This window comes from Podarcis raffonei, chromosome 7, assembly GCF_027172205.1.
Source record: "Podarcis raffonei isolate rPodRaf1 chromosome 7, rPodRaf1.pri, whole genome shotgun sequence".
Classification (NCBI taxonomy): Eukaryota; Metazoa; Chordata; class Lepidosauria; order Squamata; family Lacertidae; genus Podarcis; species Podarcis raffonei.
The window spans coordinates 23,730,942-23,751,201 of record NC_070608.1 but is presented as its reverse complement, the minus strand read 5'-3'; the positions used below and the strand labels follow the sequence as shown (position 1 = coordinate 23,751,201).

General features: G+C 39.7%; 1 protein-coding gene across 6 annotated transcripts in view; it reads left to right on the top strand.

Moving 5' to 3' along the window:
- VPS13B (vacuolar protein sorting 13 homolog B) overlaps window positions 1–20,260 on the top strand; it is a 370,069-nt gene that overhangs the window by 201,949 nt on the left and 147,860 nt on the right. For 5 of the 6 annotated variants that reach the window (XM_053395521.1, XM_053395520.1, XM_053395519.1 and 2 more), the window contains exons 29-30: window positions 503–911; window positions 4,783–4,894. In XM_053395521.1, coding sequence (XP_053251496.1) covers window positions 503–911; window positions 4,783–4,894 — 521 coding nt within the window. Of the gene's footprint in view, window positions 1–502; window positions 912–4,782; window positions 4,895–20,260 lie in introns of those variants that run through there. The other variant, XR_008331404.1, reaches the window with a different exon arrangement.

The window sequence follows — 20,260 nt, the reverse complement described above, 5'->3', positions numbered from 1 at the left end:
ATCAAAGCTTCCATTCTTGGTTTTGAATACATCCATACTTCCAAGTCCAGTTTATTTTAACTGTGGCTTGTTGGCAAATCAAGATTAAACCATAGTTTTCAGAGTTTGGATGTAACAGAAAACAGCTGTATATTGAAAACTAAAAGGGGAAATTTTCATTCTGCTCTTGCACACAAATGAGGTCAATGAGGCATGTGAGCCTGAAGCTTGCTATAGTTCATTGCATCTGAACAGAAAGATGTCAAAGTCAGCATACCCTGATCTGAAACAAATGCATTTTAAAATATCGATTGTATGTATATTTGTATTTGAATCAGTTCTAAGAGTAGCCATGGCAGTTAACATGTACTACATATTCACAGAAAGCTTTTCATCTGATGTTCAGGGAAGCGTATAGCTGAAAATAAATAAAAAATGAAAGGGTTGATCGACAAAGTTCTCATAATTTTTACACAGTGCAAATGGATTACTTATTTCTCACAATTTCTATTTCCTGATACAGGCAACTGCAAAACTTTTGGATGGTTCTCACCAGCAACATGGATTTCTGTCACTGACTTACACAAAGGCAGTTACAAAAAATGTCCGTCACAAATTGATTTCAAGAAATGAGCGAAGAACTTTGCATAAATTATCTGAAAGTTTCACTGATGGTTCTCCTCATTTCCTTCATGAGATTCTTCTCTCGGCTCAGGCATTTGATGTTGTCCTCTGTTTTCCTTTTCTCAATGCAATTGCAAGTATATTTCAGGCAAAACTGCCAAGAAGCCAAAAAGAGAAAAGAAAATCGCCAGGCCAACCTATGAGGACTCATATTCTCACATCTCGGAACTTGCCGCTTATTTATATCAATACTGGCGTAATCAGAATCTTTTCCCCCAAAATGGAGGAATTGCAGCACAATATTGAAGGTACTATATTCTCCACCTTATATTAATACAATAAAAATATTTTTCTTGGATACTGTTGTTCATGAAAATGCTGTCTCCACTCTATATCCATGAAGGGTCCTCATTGGCTTGTTCTCCAGTTTTACTGATTTGCAAATTTTAGAGAAAATCCTTTAGAAGTCCAAAGAAAGCCTTGCCTGCCTTTCCGGTCATAGAATACACGTCAGCTCAGGGTAGCTACCTCAGCAGTGACCTCTCCAGGTTTCCTCTAATTAACCACTTAATTAAGGGAAACACTTGTGGCAAATGACTACTGTGCTTTTGTTATATGTGTATATTTTTGGCCTTTCGTTCAGTGCTCAGCTCTACTATGTCAAATCAGTGGTTGAAGTGGATTCATACACTGTCTATATCTAGTATGCTTAATTAAATCTAAGGTTTTGACATAATAATGGGCAGTAAACCTCAATTTGCCCTCTGTATTCTACATAACATACGAGTTTCAGACATGCATAAAGATATAAGCAGTTGTTAAAGGATGTACAGTGGAACTTCGGTTTTGGAGCATCTCAGAAGCCGAACGTTTCGGAACCTGAATGCCGAAAACCCAGAAGTCATTGCTTCCGTTTTCGAACGCACCTCGGAAGTTGAACGGCTTCCGAGGTGCGTTTCTCAATTTTCACCATTGAAATTGCTGACAGCCCTTTGCGCCTCAGCTGTCGAATGTTTCTTAAGTTGAATGGTCTTCCGGAACAGATTACGTTTGACAGCCAAGGTTCCACTGTACAATTGCTTTCTAGAGTGCTCAACTATCCCTCCCCTTCCCAGGGCTATGTCTTGATTGCTCCAGGGAGTTTTTTATTGTCAGAGATTGAAGTAGGAGAAGAAAGCTAGTGAGATGGCTTCGTTTCAAATTCGCTTAGTCATGTCCATTGAAAAGTAACAGGAAGGCATCCCATCCCACTTTATACCATTTTGAGTGCTGCCCACTTCTCATTATTTTACCTGGCAGCCACCTGTGTTCTCACTTCCTGTCTTGATGGAACACGTTGAAAGACAGCAAACAAGCATTCTAATAGGAAACTTGTGGCCCTCCAGAAGTTGCTAGACTCCAATTTCAGCACAGCCAGTAGTCAGAAATAGATAGGATCTGTCGTCCCTCGTCTTATGGAAGGCCAAAGATGTCTCCCCCTTGCAAGCTCTATTACCTACAGAGAATATATTGAGCTCTTCCAGCCCTAACCCCTTTTCTGTTAGGGACCTAGAAGACTAGCTTGTTTTCTCCATCTTCTTCCGAGGATTTACTTAGTCTTCTGTGTGGGTAAAATTGTTTTCTGCCAAGTAATTAATAATTGGTTCTTTTTGGACAAATCAATTCATTGTGTTTTGATCTAGAGTAGTTTCCCGTGATCTTGAAAGTGGCTTCACACAGAGCAAAAGATCCTAAATGGAAATTTCATTTGAAATTTCCCGAAAAGGAAATCATGTCAGACTCGTTTGTTAAATGTGACAAATGTGCTAATGCCTATTTTGTGATGGGAGGCAGAGAAATAGACAGATGTCCACTTCATTGATATAAAGTGATGTTCAAAATTCATATAGATTTGCTTTGTGTTCCTACTGTCAAAGCCCAAATTAGTCAGTTTGCCTATTGTTGGGCTACATACTACAGGAAGATTTTTATTTTTTAAATGCTGTTCATAGGATTATCATTTTGCACATTCTTCTTCACAAGGGCTGTAGCAATGTTAGTTCATTTGGGTGTTGCTGAATGATACTTTATTTGATCAAAAGTGAAAGTATGCATGGCATATGATGCTTAGAGCTACATTTATATAACAGACTTACTTTAAAAGTCTACAGATGAATTAGAGGGAGCCCCAGGAGTCAAATCAGCACCACTAAGAAGCTAAGTTTGATGATTTAGAAGTTGTGTAAAGTTGATAGCATAAATGTCCTGTAGTTTAAAAAGAAAAATGTTCTTGAGGTTAGCTTAGACATCTACCAAAGTATTTGTAACTGAGGGGAAAATGAGTATCTATTTAGCCTGATTAAAATACAAATGCTTTGTCCACTTAACTTCCCACATAACCATGGCCTCCCAACCCTATTTTCCCAAATAGTTTATTATACCTTATCTTCAGTGCAGTTCCTTAATTATTTTTGATGTATTTCATAAGTATTTGATAGCATTGCCTGACACACCCACACCCCTGCCTTGGTTTATTCATTAGCTGTGTGTCCAGATTGTTAATCATAGCCTCAGTATGACTGCCTGATTCATCCTGGACGCATCTCAGTGGTGTTGCAGAAGCCAGCTTTTATATACACAACACACATACACATGAGTCTTCTGAGCTGCATGTGAAGTTTGCTTGTTCTTTCCACATCAAGCAACGTGTTATTTAGTAAAGTACTTAGCACTCACCACACTCTTAGCATCTGTAGCTGAAAGCTTAGCTTTCAAAACAAGTTGTCTGGGATATCTCACTGGGTGGTCACAGATGGGGAAAGGGGATTGAAAGCTTACGTACATCCTCAAAGCATAGGCTTGTGGAGAACACTAGGCCCAACTGCATGTATATATATCGGATGTCACCGTCAGCTTCTAAAATGTCATAAAATCCTTCATGGGCAAAAAGAAATGTTGCAGGATATAGAGTGCAGGTCTCTATACTGAAATACATGTTCACTTCTTTATTTCTTCACAGTATACCTTGTATTTTTTAAGTAGCTGTGTTAAAAGTTATTGCAATGATGGCATAGGCACAATATTTAATAGGAGCTAAAACGGTTAAGATCTCTAAAAAACAATTAAACACTTATTAGGTAATCAGTAAGCTTTCATATGTCAATACCCAACATTCTTTTACATTCTTCCAGCAGCCAGTCCAAGAATAAGGACTTAGGGCATAGTTTGCCAATAGGGAAATACTTGTTTGTTTCCCATTAAGCTTTGTGGGGGAAAGTATATAGACTGTAGATTAGGACACCGTTGGAGAAAAATATTGTTTCTTACTCCAGACACTGAGATAGGTGTAGGGAGAAGTTTTAGCTGCCCACCCCCTAGCATAGTGTACCTGAGTCCATCCCTTACCTTTCCTTTCGTATAAATGGGTGCCCCACACAAAGGCTGCATACACACTATATATTTAAAGCACACAACCCCCCCCCCACAATCATAGGAACTGTAGTTTAACCCCCACAGAGTTACAGTTCCCAGCACCCTTCACTACAGTTCCCCTGATTCTTTTGGGGAAGTCATATGCTTCAAACATACAGTATATACACAAAACCAAAGATGCACGAAGAAGCATTCATTCTCCATGTATCAGAAACAGATACATAAACACACACATTTCTCTGTCCCTGTAATATCCCCAGGGACACTGCACTTATAATAATTACAGGCATTTCACTAATCAATACTAGTCAATTTAAATATATTCTCATGTTATCCTGATGGCATTAGGAATGAGGGAAGCTACATCAGCCAAAATAGCATGAATACCAGGCCTAGGGATGGGCAGGGGAACTATATCTGTCTATCTGCCTGCCTGTCTGACTGTCATATCTGTCTATTTTGTTTGGTATTAATTGGTTTAGCAGTAATTTGATTTGAATTAATTTTATAATGAAATGATTTTAGAATGTTGTATTATTTTATTGTTGTTAGCCGCCCTGAGCCCGGCTTCGGCTGGTGAGGGCGGGATATAAATAAAAATTTATTATTATTATTTATTGCAGAAGTTAATAATAATAATGATGATGATGATGATGATGATGATGATATGGTTGCTCCACCTCACTCATTGCATTGGAAATACCTTCATTAATACTTCTGCCTCTGTGTGTATCCACAAATGTTGTTTGTTTCCTACTTCAATTGCAGATAATAAGACGAGTAAGGAAGATACTTTGGTGCTTAAAATTGGCTCTGTGTCGATGGCTCCTCAGGCTGACAATCCTCTTAGTAGAGCTGTGCTGAGGAAAGACATTTACCAGTAAGTGTTTTTTATTTGACAAATTAGAATGAGAAAAACGTTTGAAAAATCCAGAAATGTTTTTAAAAATCAAAACAAGATATTATCTTGAGAGAGAAGATATGAAATCATTGATCTGGCATTCATGGTTGACGACTGGGATTGCATTGTTTTATCCTTGCCTGCACATTGCACATTGTACATTGAATAGTATTTGCCTAGCCCAGTGTGCCGAGTTCTATCAGCACAATCTGTACTCTTGATTTTGTATTCAAGACATAGTGTTCATGTAGTTTGAGCAATGCATGTTGGGTTCTGCATATATAAGCTCACATGCAAAAATAAAGTTGAATACACAAAGAACTGGCAGGCAAAGTAAACTTGCATGATCCTGAGCCCCTCGCTAATTACACAGTTTAAACATCATCACAGGGCTGGAATAAAAGTTATCCAGTAAAACATGTATTCTGATGAAAATCTTTTTGGATAGAATTTTCCTTTTTTACATTGATTACTGAATTATCGTGCGTGCTTTCATATTTTTTCAGACACTTCAACAGTCTGTGAAGCACTGATGAACGATAAATTAATTTTCAGTTACGTTATCATGATCTTAAGGGCTCCCCCACCTCTGCAAGGAAAAAAAAATCAGTCAGGAAAGGGATCTCTCTTTTTTTGCAAATACCTTCTCTCTCAGTAGCTGCCTAGTGTGAAAGTGATTTTCATAATGTTAAATGGTTAGCAGACATTCAAAATGCTGGACTGTTGATGTCATGTGGATCAAAGCTGTGAAAGAAAGCAAACTTCTAAGGCAAAGTTTCACAGTAAACACATTCTTTGTGTGAATGTCGTGCTCTGGATTGTGTCACTGACTTTCTGCAAACCACACTAATCATATGTAGGCAGCAAAACTGGAGAACATATGTAATCAACATGATAAAAATAATATATGATTCTTAGTAGAGTTGGCACTGCTGAGAAACATGAAAGTATAGTTGCAAATAATACCAAGTGAGAAAAGTCACAGAAATACAGATGAACAAGTGTCTTATGCTTCCTGTTGGTCTGTTTCTCAGATGTGGCATTTTCGAACTGTACTTCAATAGAAGTATGTTACAAACATCAAAATCCTTTCCCAGCAGTAAAATGTTTTACGGCTTTAAAAATGACAGATATTACTTTGTCAAGCATAGGAATTCCTCAACTGGTTCAGGCTCCTTGCAACTTACCAGTTTCTATCCAAGGGGGTGGGGCGGGGGGGAGAAACTTTGTCATAGTGGACTTAAAGGTGGGTTTGCCTCTGAATACCATTTTCACATATTCAGGAAAATGTGATATATGAATTGGTGTCATGGGTTTGACTTGGATATGGACCCATAAAAATCAGGAATGTTTTCCTTGAGCATGCAAGCACACCAAGAAAGCAATTGTGTCATCTTCTTTAGGAAAATGAAGATTAGATGGAGTGATAGGATTGAATGGCTTTCTAGGAAGCTTACAGATGAGAAAGTAAGAATAAATACCCAGGGTACCAGAAGTGCATATCCCCCCAATATACCTTTATGTGCTTGAGAAAGGTGTGCCAGGGTAGGGCAAAATGTGCGTCTGTGTGAGGTATTCTGTGAATGTCCTGTTTGGCAAAAGCGTTTGGGATGCATGGCTTTTTGTACTGTGAAAGCTGTGAGGTTGTAGAAACAACAAAGAATCTTGTGAAATCTTAAAAGACCTCTCTGGAAACTGAGGTTATGATAGTACAGTGGTACCTCAGGTTACATACGCTTCAGGTTACATACGCTTCAGGTTATAGAGTCAGCTAACCCAGAAATAGTGCTTCAGGTTAAGAACTTTGCTTCAGGATGAGAACAGAAATCGTGCTCCGGCGGCACAGTGGCAGCAGGAGGCCCCATTAGCTAAAGTGGTGCTTCAGGTTAAGAACAGTTTCATGTTAAGTACAGACCTCTGGAACAAATTAAGTACTTAACCTGAGGTATCACTGTACTGTTGTAACCAAAACACTACGTAGAGTATTTTATACTGTGTACTGTTGAGAGGCACATTGTGCAGTTTGGGGATGGAAGCATTATAGACTAACTTCCTTCATCAGTTCAAGCTTAATTTATTTTTAAAAGACCTAGTTCCATGTGAATTTCAGTGTGTAATGTGTGGAGCAGCCCTCAATACATGATTATAGTGCTGCATTGTGGTATGAAATTCTATAACCTTACTGTAAAGAAGAAAGACTAGATGGCTTCATGCATTTGTGGCAGGGGATGGGGAACCTGCGCCTCAGACATTGCTGGACTATAGATCCCATTATCCCTGACAATTGGCTATGCTGGCTGAGGGTGATAGGAGTTGGAGTCCAGTAACATCTACAGGGCTACAAATTTCCACCTCTGCTTTATTGTCTCTCAGTTAACACAGTTTATCATTCTCACTTTGATACAGCAATCACTTACAGCTGTACTTGACATCCAGTTTTTCACTGGGGCATATTTCTGTCAGATGAAAAGCTGAAGGGCTACACAGAACTTTGTTCCATAGAAGCCAAGAAACAAGAACTAAATGTATTTTCATCTGAAACAGGCAGACGAACCTTTTCTTATTTGCTTGTTTGAATATTTATTGTACTACTCTTTGGTGCCCCCAAATTCTCCCAAGATAGTTTACAACAAGGTGCAAAAACACAATGCACAATTAAAAACAAAACAAAACAAAACAAACAAACAAACAAACAAACATAAAACAGCAGTATTTACCAAATAGAGATGTGGATAAAAGCTAACAAGTCACAGATCTAAGAGGTCTGGGCAAATAAAAAGGACTTTACTCAGGTGTCAAAAAGATGCCAGGCAGAGGAGAGTCCAGAGAGCATTCCAGAGCTGGGGTGCCACAACAGAAAAGACCCAATTCCTGGTTCATACCTGCCTTACTTCCAAAGGCAGAAAGAACAGGGGAAACCTTCTCAGGAAGATCTTTGTGAAGTTCATATGAAATAAAGGGATCCTTTTGGGGGCAAGCCATTCAGGGTTTTGACTGTTAATGAATTAAACAACGAATTGTGCTCAGAAGCAGTATAGAAGCTGATACTGCTGTTTTAAGACTAGAAAGATACATTCTGTGTTTCCAGACAGTAATCTTACTAGTCTATTTTGGCCCCAATACATTCTTAACAATGTTCATCAACAGCCCAATGTACGTATCATGCATGATAGTGGTTAAAACAGCTCCTTCCCTGTGTCTCCATATGATAAAATGTGGTCAGGGTGTATAACATGGTATACGTGGGGTCTTATTGTTAGGATCAGAGGATATACTGGAGGCTAGATGGAAACCTTTGAGGTGTTGACCTGCCTGCATCCAGCTGCTCATCCTTAACTATTAATAAGCCGTTTCCTTTGTGAGAATACTTGAAGTTTGTTAGAATGTGGAAGCAGTTTGTAGGGAAACAAATTCTCAGAGGACTGAAAACATGAAGTTGGAAGTTGGAAGAATATCCCACTATATTGTCTTATTTGAATTTCGAAGCACTTATTTCACCTTGTCTAAAAGCAGCAGGCATGTCACCATTTAAGTACATTGAGCTGCCCTTTTCACCTCCTGTTACATCATGACTGGTGTTCATGGAGGCTACTTTATCTTTAATGGCTGGTAGATAAATCTGTACTCCAAGATGAGGCTCTCCTTAACTTCACTTAGGTTGGAAATCTTGCCTGGTAGTAGTGCGCCTGGTTCAATTTAGCAGATAATGTGAGTCTCCCTTGTGCACAAGCACTGTTAGTATTAATCACAATTAAATCCATATTTAACATGTCGGATCATTTACTCAAGTTTTCTGCAGCCTCTATGGTTTTGCTGCTGAACCTTGATATTCACAACATCATACTGTTTTTGTATGATTGACAGGAAAAAAGATTCGTACAGAGCACTAGAAAATGAAGTCAGGGTTCATCATGGTCTAGGGCAGGCTTCCTCAGCCTCGACCATCCAGATGTTTTGAGACTACAATTCCCATCATCCCTGACCACTGGTCCTGCTAGCTAGCAATCATGGGAGTTGTAGGCCAAAAACATTGGAGGGCCGAGGCTGAGGAAGCCTGGTCTAGGGAAATTATTTCTTAGGTGCATAACCATAGGGATCAGGGCGAAAAAATGTATTTGGGAATAGTGGCAAACTTTTGGTTCTCAAATTTCAGCAGTGGCCTCTGCGACACTAAAATCCGGTGCCCCTTGCCTCTCACTCTCTGTTTTACAGCATTGTTGTGCCCCACCCCCGCCCCCAGCAGCACGGCACCCAGTGCAGCTGAACCAGTCGCGCTCCCCTAAAACCGCCTCTTTGGGGAAGATTATTACACCAGAGCACTGTCATAACTAAGTGGCTTCATAATATTAATAAATCTATGAAAATGTGGAGAGCTGTTTTCTAAAAAATTTCCAGACTCTGTGATTTGGACCTGAGAACTAGTCTTCAGGATTTGGAAGAGCAGTTTTTTGGAAGAGTGGTAATTAAATTATATGATTTCAGGTCTTTTCTCCTGTATATCAAGCTTTAGAGAGCCTGACATGCATTCTTTTTTGGACCAAAGCAGTAAAATGCCCTAGTGTGCATTTTGCTGATGTTGCCCTTTAGCATGCGATTGTATTTGTATTTAAATCAAATTCCAGTTGGGCAAATAGTTGACTTTCCACAAAACGTTTCATTGTCCCTTGGGCTCTTCCTGCTGATTTCAAAAATATGTTTTTGAACAGTCATTTCAAGGATACTTTGCTGCCATATATGTTTAACATTGACATATAAAATCCCTGGTTGTGGTAAACAGTGTTACTGTAAAATAATTCAGAAAAGCTTCAGAAAGCTTACTGTTACCATTCTTTATTAATGGCTTGTGAGTAAATATAATTTACATTGTATTTGGTTTCAACAAATGTTTTGTTTGTTTGGAAAGTATTCTCTAGTAATATTTAAAACAGATTATTTTCTTTCTTTTAATTATGGTGGAATTTTAAGTTGAATATAATGTGAAGGCTATGCTTCTGTTACTAAGGTAACCATATCCTTGTTGTAATGAGACATTTGTTAACTTCTGTATACAGCTTGTGGTTCATTCCATAAATACTTGTGGGTTCTCTGATGTCCTTCACAAGGTTTTATCTATGACAAATTTTTACCACAGCTCTTGAAGTGCTTTGTGAGAATGGGTGTGGGTTTCTTTCTTCTTAAAATTATTCTCTAAAACCTTAGCACATTTTTTAAAAATCTCCCTCTTCAGCTTTGTTGCTGTTTAACATATTCCATCCTTTTTTTTTTTTTAACCGTGTGGAATGTTCACCTATTGAAATAGATTTATCAGTAGCCCTTCATTGAGTTAAGGGGAAACGTCTTCTGTTTATTCATTAGGTAAGTTTATTTTACACCACTATTGTGGGACCAATACCTTATCCCAGGTTTACTTTTTATTGCAAAATTTACACTGAGGATGGGGAACTTGTTGCCTTCTAGGCTACAACTCCTATTATTCTTGACCATATGGCCATCTTGAGGGGACTGATTGGAATTGTACTGCAGCGACAAATAGAGAAGCATAAGTTACCACCTTTCACAATCCTTTTAGTATTAGCTAACATGGTGTCCTTTGAATCCCAATTATCCTCAGCCACAGCTGGCATGGCCAGTGGTTCAGAATGATAGGGTTCGAATCTCAACACCATCTGAAGAACACCACTTTAATTCCTCCTGTTTTAGGGCTGGGTGCTGTTTTCCCAGTGAGTTCCATATGTGAAAGACACTGGCAGAGCAGACCCCGGCTGCCTTCAGGACTGAATCCTCTGGAAGATCCAATCCTGCTGGGTCTGCTTCCAGCTGGGGAGCAAATGGCTCAGTCCTGCTCAATTTGACTGTGTGCTCCCCTGCGAAACAGGCATGTGCAGGAAAACTTCTTTTACTCTGTTTCCCCTACCACCATGCCCCAGATCTCATGGGATGCCCATCCCAGTGCAATCTGGGGCTGTCTCCATCTGACTAGCCTGGTTCTGCCCAAATCAGCCCAATACGATTGGGGCTTCAACTGAATCCAGTGTGCTGCCCTACCAGATACATTAACTGATGGGAGCGCCAACATTGGTATTAATATAAAGTAACCCTGGAACTCACTAGCAGACACCTAAAAACAAATCTCTAATTTAATGGTAACTGATTTGATATAAATAACATTTTCTCACAAGTGGAAACTAGTGTGACAGTGTGAAGAACTGCAGCTGGCATAAAACCACCATTCAAAAATGTCTTTGGCATATGTCTCCTGCATATTGTGTGCATTGATGTTTAGCTGATTTAACTTGAAGGCTTTGTGTTTGGCTTTGGCAGGCACGAAAGCAATGGTGTACACTGTGGCTTCCTGCAGCAGGAAATAAGTTTCAAGGAATACTATCCTTCTTGCTGCCAAAATTTACCATAACAATACTGTTGGAAATGACTGAATAGTTTACTGTTTGCCATTTTACTACATTTTAACTCTTCAGGTTTAAAAAGTTTGTTTTCTATATGTTTTCTTGTTTTGCTTGATATTTCATGGGAATCTGTCCTTCTGTTTTACTTGTTAAAAAAGCTCTTTTTCATTCAGGTGGTATCTGCTACTTTTCAAATAGTTGCATGTTTGCAACCAGGGCTGTAGTCCTAAGCACAGTTACCAAGAACTCTGTCTAATTGAACGCAGTAGGGCTTAAAGGTAAAGGTAAAGGGACCCCTGACTTTTAGGTCCAGTTGTGGCCGACTCTGGGGTTGCGGTGCTCATCTCGCTCTATAGGCCAAGTGCTCATCTCGCTCTATACAGCTTCCCGGTCACGTGGCCAGCGTAACTAAGCCGCTTCTGGCAAACCAGAGCAGCGCACGGAAACGCCGTTTACCTTCCCGCTGGAGTGGTACCTATTTATCGACTTGCACTTTGGCGTGCTTTCAAACTGCTAGGTTGGCAGGAACAGGGACTGAGCAATGGGAGCTCACCCTGTTGCGGGGATTCGAACCGCCGACCTTCTGATTGGCAAGTCCTAGGCTCTGTGGTTTAACCCACAATACCACCCTCGTCCCAGTAGGGCTTAAATTGGAGTAAATATGCATAGGATCACACTGAGTTCTTTGGTCCCCTTGATATCAATGGAATTTAATCATGCTTTACCGTACAATCATGCTAGCATCGTGAGTGGGACTGTGTTGCTCTCCATCTTCTCAACAACTTGTGTCACTGCTAGTACTAACAGGGAGAAGGTGAGAGGTAAGGCAGCAAGGAGTTTAGCATTCTATGGGCACAGTGTCACATAGGCACCACTGCTGCACCCGCATCACACTGAGCTCTGTGCTACCTTGCCGCTCTCCTTCTGGATACTAGCAGAGATGAGAGAACAACAGAGACCCACCCATCTCATCCCACTGGCCAGTCCAGTTTATGTTTGCAGAGAAAACATCCCTATGCATATTCTTTGCTGGATAGGAATTTTATATATATGCATGATGCCTGTATCTAGAATTCCTTTTCCTTATCAAGGTGCGGAGTCTATGCATGTATAGCCTGATAAACAGAGTTGAAATCCTGTCTATAGATAGACAATTAGAATTGGGTGTAGTGAATTGGGTGTAGTGTCCCAGTTTTCTTGCTTCTGCTAAACAGCCAAGTGGCATAATCTCTTGGGTCACAGCCATTATCTGTAAGAAATTTAAACAACTGATGTCAAGGGTATTTAAGTATTATGCACGCATGTTACAAATTAGGAAAGAACAAATGGCCATAGGAATGATGTAAAATCAGTTGGGGGAACCACTTCCATGAGCCTCTTTGCAAGTGAGACCAGGCCTCCTGATGCATGAGGTACCCCTGCCAGGGGTACGGGCCAGTCTTGACAGACTCTAGGGTTGTGCGCTCATCTCACTCTAGAGGCCGGGAGCCAGCGCTGTCCGCAGACACTTCCGGGTCACGTGGCCAGCGTGACAAAGCTGCTCCGGCGAACCGGCACCAGAGCAGCACACGGAACGCCGTTTATCTTCCCACTAGAAAGTGGTACCTATTTATCTACTTGCACTTAATTGTGCTTTCGAACTGCTAGGTGGGCAGGAGCTGGGACCGAATGATGGGAGCTCACCCCGCCACGGGGATTCGAACCACCGACCATGCGATCGGCAAGTCCTAGGCGCTGAGGTTTTACCCACAGCGCCACCCGCGTCCCTTTAATGCATCTTTAGAGCCCTGGAAAATAGCATTGGGACTCGTCAAGTATCAGAGTGAAGAGCTTGCCTTCCTCTTCAGCCCAGTGCCACTGCAAAGACATGCATGACCTCAGGATGAATGCAGCAAGCTACAGTCATCTCCTAAATTGAAGGCTCTTCAAGGCTGTATGTGCAGGGGATGAGCAACTTAACTTTCTGCTTTGACCTAAAACACATTGCTGCAGTTTTTGCTGGTTTGAAAGAAAGCCTAAACATTGAGCCCCAGAAGCCAAGAGCTGGACTTGTGGGCTGCTTTTTTTGCTGCTAGATACTTAATCTGGCAACAAATGTGCAGTCATTACTCAGTAGTAATTTTGGAGGGATTGGTGGACAGCAGCGGGATAGTCATACTAAGATTGGTGTTGACAAATAGATGATGGAATACTAGTGGATTACTGTTGTAGTTAAATGTGCATAAATTTGTATCCAAATAAAATGAGTTGTAATGATTTTTTTGTGAGAGAAGTTAGAAGTGCCTTTTAAAATGTCACCCACCATCCATGGTTTTTGTAAATACATGTATTAAACATTCTCAAATCTGCTGCCCAGAATAACTGGAAATAACTTTACATACATATACCTTATCAGTCAGAAAAGACAGAGGTGTTATGTGGCTTCATGCCTGGGAGGTGGGGAGGCCACCCGCCCTGGATGAGATTGCACTCCCCTGGAAGCAGCAGGTCCACACTTTGTGGGTGCTCCTAGATTCAACACTATCACTGGAGGCTCAGATGGCCTTAGTGGCCAAGAGTTCCTTTCTTCAGCTACAGCTATTTCATCAGCTACTGTTTGACAGAGATGACATAGCCATTGTATTCCATGGTCTGGTTTGGATTATTGTAATGTGCTCTACACGGGCCTGTCTTTGAAAACAACTTGGAAACTTCAATTGGTCCAAAATGCAATGGCCAGATTACTGGCTTGGGTTCCCTTCAGATGTCCCATTTTGAAACAGCTGCACTGCTTGCCAGTTCGTTTCTGGGCCCAATTCAAGGTGCTTCTGTTAGAGTTTAAAGCCCTAAACAACTGAGGCCCCAAATACCTGAAAGATGACTTGCTTCCCTACAGACCCTCCCAGGTGCTGAGATTGGTGGAGGGAGCCCTCTTGGTTGTTCCACCGCCATCAGAATCTCTGTGGGCAGTGGCCTGGGTGATGGTATTTTCTGTGGCAGCCCCTAAGTTGTGGCAGTGCCTTCCTACAGAGATTCATCCAGGGCCTTTCAGGAAATGCTGAAGATGCATCTTTTTACCCTGGCTTTGGACACTTGAGATGTATGTTCTGTAATGTAAAGTTGTTTTAAACTCTTTTTTATATTGTGTTCTAATTGTACAGTGATTTATGGCAATATATATTATTACTTTGTGTATTGCTCTGCAAAAGCAATTGGTACATCCAAAGCGATCACTTCAGTTTCCTCTCCTCCACCCATGTGCCCCAGGAACTTCTTCAGACAGTCCCCAATCCTCTGGAGCTGATTTTGAGGGGGCTGCAGATGAGAGGAGAGAAGGGGGACATTCCATTCCACTAGTACAGTGGAACATCGGGTTGCGGACGTAATCCGTGACAGAGGCACGTCCGCAACCTGCAGCGTTCGCATCCTAAAGCGCTGTGCCTGTGCGCAAGTGGCGAAACCCAGAAGTAACCTGTTCTGGTACTTCCGGGTTTCCCGCAGTCCACAACCTGAAAACATGTAACCTGAAGCGTCTGTAACATGAGGTATGACTGTACAAGTCTCTTGTGTTAGCAGAATTGGAGCTTTGGATACCATCCAATTAAATTATATAGCAATATTTCTAAACATGTAATATTTCTAAATGCAATCTAATTATCAAAAGCTGCAGTTAATATGACTTTAAGAACTCTCAAGATAATTTTAAACAGCTCTGAAAGGCACAAAAACTGCTTTGTTATGCATAGCAAATCTTGACAACTAAAAGTTTTAAATATGATTCAGACACCTACATGAGCTCTCTGCCAGACCCTATCAGCAATATTGGAATGTAATGAGGTAAAAATTAAAAATGCAGATCACAAGTTCAAAGGCAAGTATATATACCATATTCAAGAGACTTTAAAAAAACCTAACTGCCCAAATTTGTAGTTTATTACACATAAATTTAGGGTAACTTGCCACAATGCATTGATTTTGTAATCGCTTTAAAGAGCTTTATCCATGACTGTAAAAGGAGGAATTCAATAGACAGTATAAATTTGTCTTATTTTGTTTCTTAACTTGAGAAGCAAGTGGCAGTTGGGAGGGGCACATTGTGGAAAATTAATAATTCTGACCTGCTTTGTAGGTTTCTTATAAGCTTTACTGAAATAATATATGAACAGTTCTTCAAGTACTCAGAAAAGCTGAGATGAATGACTATTGCCTTCTGGTTTCTTGCTTTGGGCTCTTTATTGCCAGTTCACTCATTCATCATAAGGAAGATTTTTGGCTTTCATTTCTTTCTCCCTGCCTTCTCTTCTAGACTAACCTGATTGCCCATACCCTTTCAGAGAATATTAATGTGCAGATTTCATTGAGGGCCTATATCCCTAAACCTTTGCAGTCTTTCCCAAGGCTTGGTAACTTTTAATATTTTTATTACTGATTGTTTGTCTCTGAAAGCAGACAGCTTTTACTTGAAATCAAAGGAATATAATGTTTTACAGACGTATATCAAATGCTTTACATACATTATTTCTCTGAAATGACTGTGATTCTGTACACCTTGGCACCCACCTGGCTTCTTTGGGTATATTATAATTTCCCACAGATTTTTACATTTAATAGTCAAAAGCACAGCATACGCATTCTGCTGAATTCTGACACTAAAGCTAGCATACCAGTATAGAACTCGCAAAACAAACAGACACTTCTATCTTACTAAAAGTTATCATCTCTAAAACATGTGAATTAGAATAAGAATAGAGTATCTTACTTAGTTACTGTAACTTCTTTGTCAACGCAGTCTTCTGTGGTTAATATTTCACTGATTCATTAGAACAAGCATTAGCTGAAGACAAGACTTTGAAGAAAGAGCAAATGTTAGTTTTGTTAATGTAGCAGAGTATTGCATTTCAACTTTGGGAAAGGATAGTTGATTGATGCAGCTTGGCAGGAGGGCAAGGCCCCACATGCTGCGGAAGAAGGGTGAAAAAACTGTAGATTATAATATACCTCAGGATGGGTGTTTTAATATGTTTACATTTTTTCTGCTTTATTTGAGATGCTGATAACACTAGGTAAAATTCCACATTTGTTATTAACATGGCTTCTATCACATTTAATATCGAAATACCACATTCTATGGAAACTCTGACATGCATGCTGTTTAACAGATAATACAATAAAAGTGTGAAACTATAGCAACTTGGGTTCCCCCCCCCCCCGAATATAGTTCACATCATAAACTCTGGTCCTCCTTATGATTGCAGTTATTATGAATGCAGTTATTAACTAATGTGGACCCCCTTACATTAATTTTACTGTATAAACAATTGCATAAGAAATTGGAATGGTACAGATATAATGTGTGTAACATATTTTTTTCTGTTTCTATAGAGAGCACAGTACATATCATATGTATAAGTTATCTATTAAAATAATTTCAGTGTGGTCATTAGAGGATTTGACCGATATCCACGTATGGGTTTGATAAACTGACACAACAGCTAAAAAAGAGCTCCTGTCCCATGTCAGCTTATCAAACACACTATGGATATTCTGTCTTTCATCCGACATCAAAATAACATCCACAGAGTAAATAGGAAGCTTGTGTTCAGTGAAACTCAACCTCAGTACTTCCAGGTGAATATATACAGCACCTGATAAGGCTGAGGTATTGTACCACTAAACGAACAGAACCTTGAGCAACCAATGAGTACCAGGTACGACAAAATGAAAATGGGTGTAGAATCCGAAAGAGGTTGTTTGCCTCAGTTTAGTGTTAAGCCAAATATTTATGTAATATTTTAGAAAGCCAAAACCTAGTGTCCTGTTACAGACAAGCAATGTTGAGTTTTGAGCTAAAATTATTTAACCCGTAAAACAAATCAATAAAGAATGTGTTATGTTCTTACATCTGGTTTTAGCACCAGTTATTTCTTCTTGCTGCTGACATTACTCCCTGTTCTTTGTCATCCTTTCTGAGTCTATTTAGAAAAGTTATGTCCCTCTTGTGACTGGTGGAAAGGTTTTATCATCCAAACATATCACGAAACCTCCATTTAGAATTATGCATCTGCATCATTTGCACAGCTATCAAATCAACATTTAGAATAAGTCCTGCAGTAAAAGTAAATCAACATTATTCTCTCTGAGCACAAAAAAGTATTAAAATGTTCACTCTCGCTTTAATTTTTTGTTGAAGCGTTTAAACAAGAAACAGATACTTTTTTAAATTACCAGGCAGAGTACACATTAACACAGCAAAAAGCTGAAACTTAGTTGACTTTTACATTTCCCCGCATTTAGCCTGAAAAGATATAGTTGCCATACTTTACCTTTTTTTCCTCCCTATTGTGCTCCAGATATACGTGTAAGAGACAACTGCAGTGGAAAACGGTCTTCTGCTTATTTGTGGTAAATTACTGTACACAGAGCTTTTTGGAACAAGGCACTACTTTTAAATGTCTGGTCACCTCACGGGATATGTAGTGCATTTCCTGCCACTAGGATAAGAGGAAGGAAGCACAAGGCCAAAACGTTTGATGTGTGGTCTACTGTAATTCCTTTCATGTGTTCAGTGGCTTTTGTAGGATCCATGTACTACAATCAATTCTGACCATGCTGTGGTCCATTTCATTAAAGCTGACCTTCCTAAATGGAAAACAAATTCACATTATAGTGGCATTCACCTGCCATCATTACAGGGGAAAGAGTTATCATATTTTGCCCTTAAGCTGATTCTTTTATAAGTTTTGTGAGAAGATTTCCTTTGGCTTATAAAGCTCATTTGAGTGTGGAGATAAAAATGCAAAGAAGAGGCTCAATATGATTTTTCAAAGGTTAATATATTAATATCCTAAGATAAACTGTGAGACTACTCTTAGACTACTTTTCATAGTACAGTTGCCATGCGCAAGCCGTTTGGAACTCTCTGTGTTTTGGTTGCTGCCAGCTTCCATTCATTTAACGTAAATCAACCAGCCATGCAGATCAGTTCCCATTGCAAGAATTTAGATCCATCTATTTTTGCTCCGTGTCAGTTTCACATAGTGTGCTTATTCATAATGCCCTTTCTGTCACTTTTCTGCATTAATCTGTGGGGTGGGGTGGTTTTTGTTTTTTAAAAGAATCTATGAAAAGTATTTTAAATAATACTTAAATATTTATTTGAATATTTTGTCACAAAATGTACCTTTACCTTTTCTCCTCAACATGCACATTTCTAAATGGATGTTCATATGCATTTTGGTAAAATTTTTGAGCTGAGCACTATATTGCAAAATTCAGGGAAGTGCAAAATGTAAAAGATAATTACGTCCTAATTCATGCATTAATCTGGGAGTTGCAAATTTAGGTCAGTTAAAAATATGGATCAGATAAAATTCTCCACCCCTAATTGGATGCTGCATGGACACAAACTGTGTAGTGTGGGCTAGTCTATACGTTGAATAGATACACATAATATTGACTTGCGGCACAAGGCAGCTGCTGTGTAGACTCAGTTCAGTGAGACCTCCATGCCAAAACTGTATCTTGAGAGGTGGCTTGGAATATGGGTTTATACCAACAATAACAATTGTGTATCATTTCCACTTCTGTGTAAAATGCTGATTCAAATTCAGTTGGTGGCTCATTTGCCTTTCCCTGTTTAGGGAAGCTTTTAATATTTGATGTATCATTGTATTTCAATATTCTGCTGGAAGCTGCCCAGAGTGGCTGGGGAAACCCATCCAGATGGGTGGGGTATAAATGATAAATTATTATTATTTGCCAGGCAAGATGCAACCTAGGGCATCTGTGAATAAGACGTTTCATTTTTCAAAAGTGTTAACAAGTAGCAGGAGGTGTGCCTAATTTGTATCCATACTGTAACACTAGGATAGGATCTTAAAGATGTGGTCGTCATCCCCACACCATTTTCCTGATTAAAATTACTTCACCACCATAACACACACACCCTAATTTTTTCCATGGAAGAAATTCAAATATCAAAGTGGTACCTCTATCTGTTGTTTCCCCGACTGAGAAAATAGCAAGTGGGGGAGGGGGAAATGGGTGACAAACTCTCGCCAGTGCCATGGACCTTATTCAAAGGGGCTGCTAATTCAACTTTAAGATGACTACTAATGTACGGTATTTAAAAGGAAAAGGGGGGGGGAGTCTAATTACTATTAATAGTACTGCTGCCTCACATCCAGTTCTGTCCAAAGCTTAGCACTAACACACTTTGATGGTTGAATGAAATTTTCTTTCATTTACAATTTTACAAATGGAACCTGAGATTCAAAGTTGATGTCTCAGGTTGTTCCTTGATTATTATTTTTTTAAAAGTAATTATTAACATTTAGATCTTTACACGGGGCAAAGCAAGTCCACAATTTTGACAACTGCACCAAAATAAATTATTTTGCTAAAGCAACAGTTGTAGATTAACTTAACCAGTGGTGGTCTTCCACTAAATTTCACATGTTTCTGGTGGAAGATGGCAGAGTGCTCCATGTGTATTTCTCAAGAGGATGGGGAATGTTGTCATGTGTAGAATAAGCATATGACATTTTTGTTGAAAAGTAATTTGTTTTAGTGAACATTATAAAAATGTATAATTCTTTAATGTGCTTTTTTTTAAACAGCCAGAATACAAAAGGCAGTTTGTGCAGTTAACACTTTTAAAGGGCGCTGTGGGTTAAACCACAGAGCCTAGGACTTGCCAATCAGAAGGTTGGTGGTTCGAATCCCCACGACGGGGTCAGCTCCAGTTGCTCAGTCCCTGCTCCTGCCAACCTAGCAGTCCAAAGCACGTCAAAGTGCAAGTAGATAAATAGGTACCACTTCGGCAGGAAGGTAAACGGCGTTTCCATGCACTGCTCTGGTTCGCCAGAAGTGGCATAGTCATGCTGGCCACATGACCCGGAAGCTGTATGCCGGCTCCCTCGGCCAATAAAGTGAGATTATGCGCCGCAACCCCAGAGTCGGA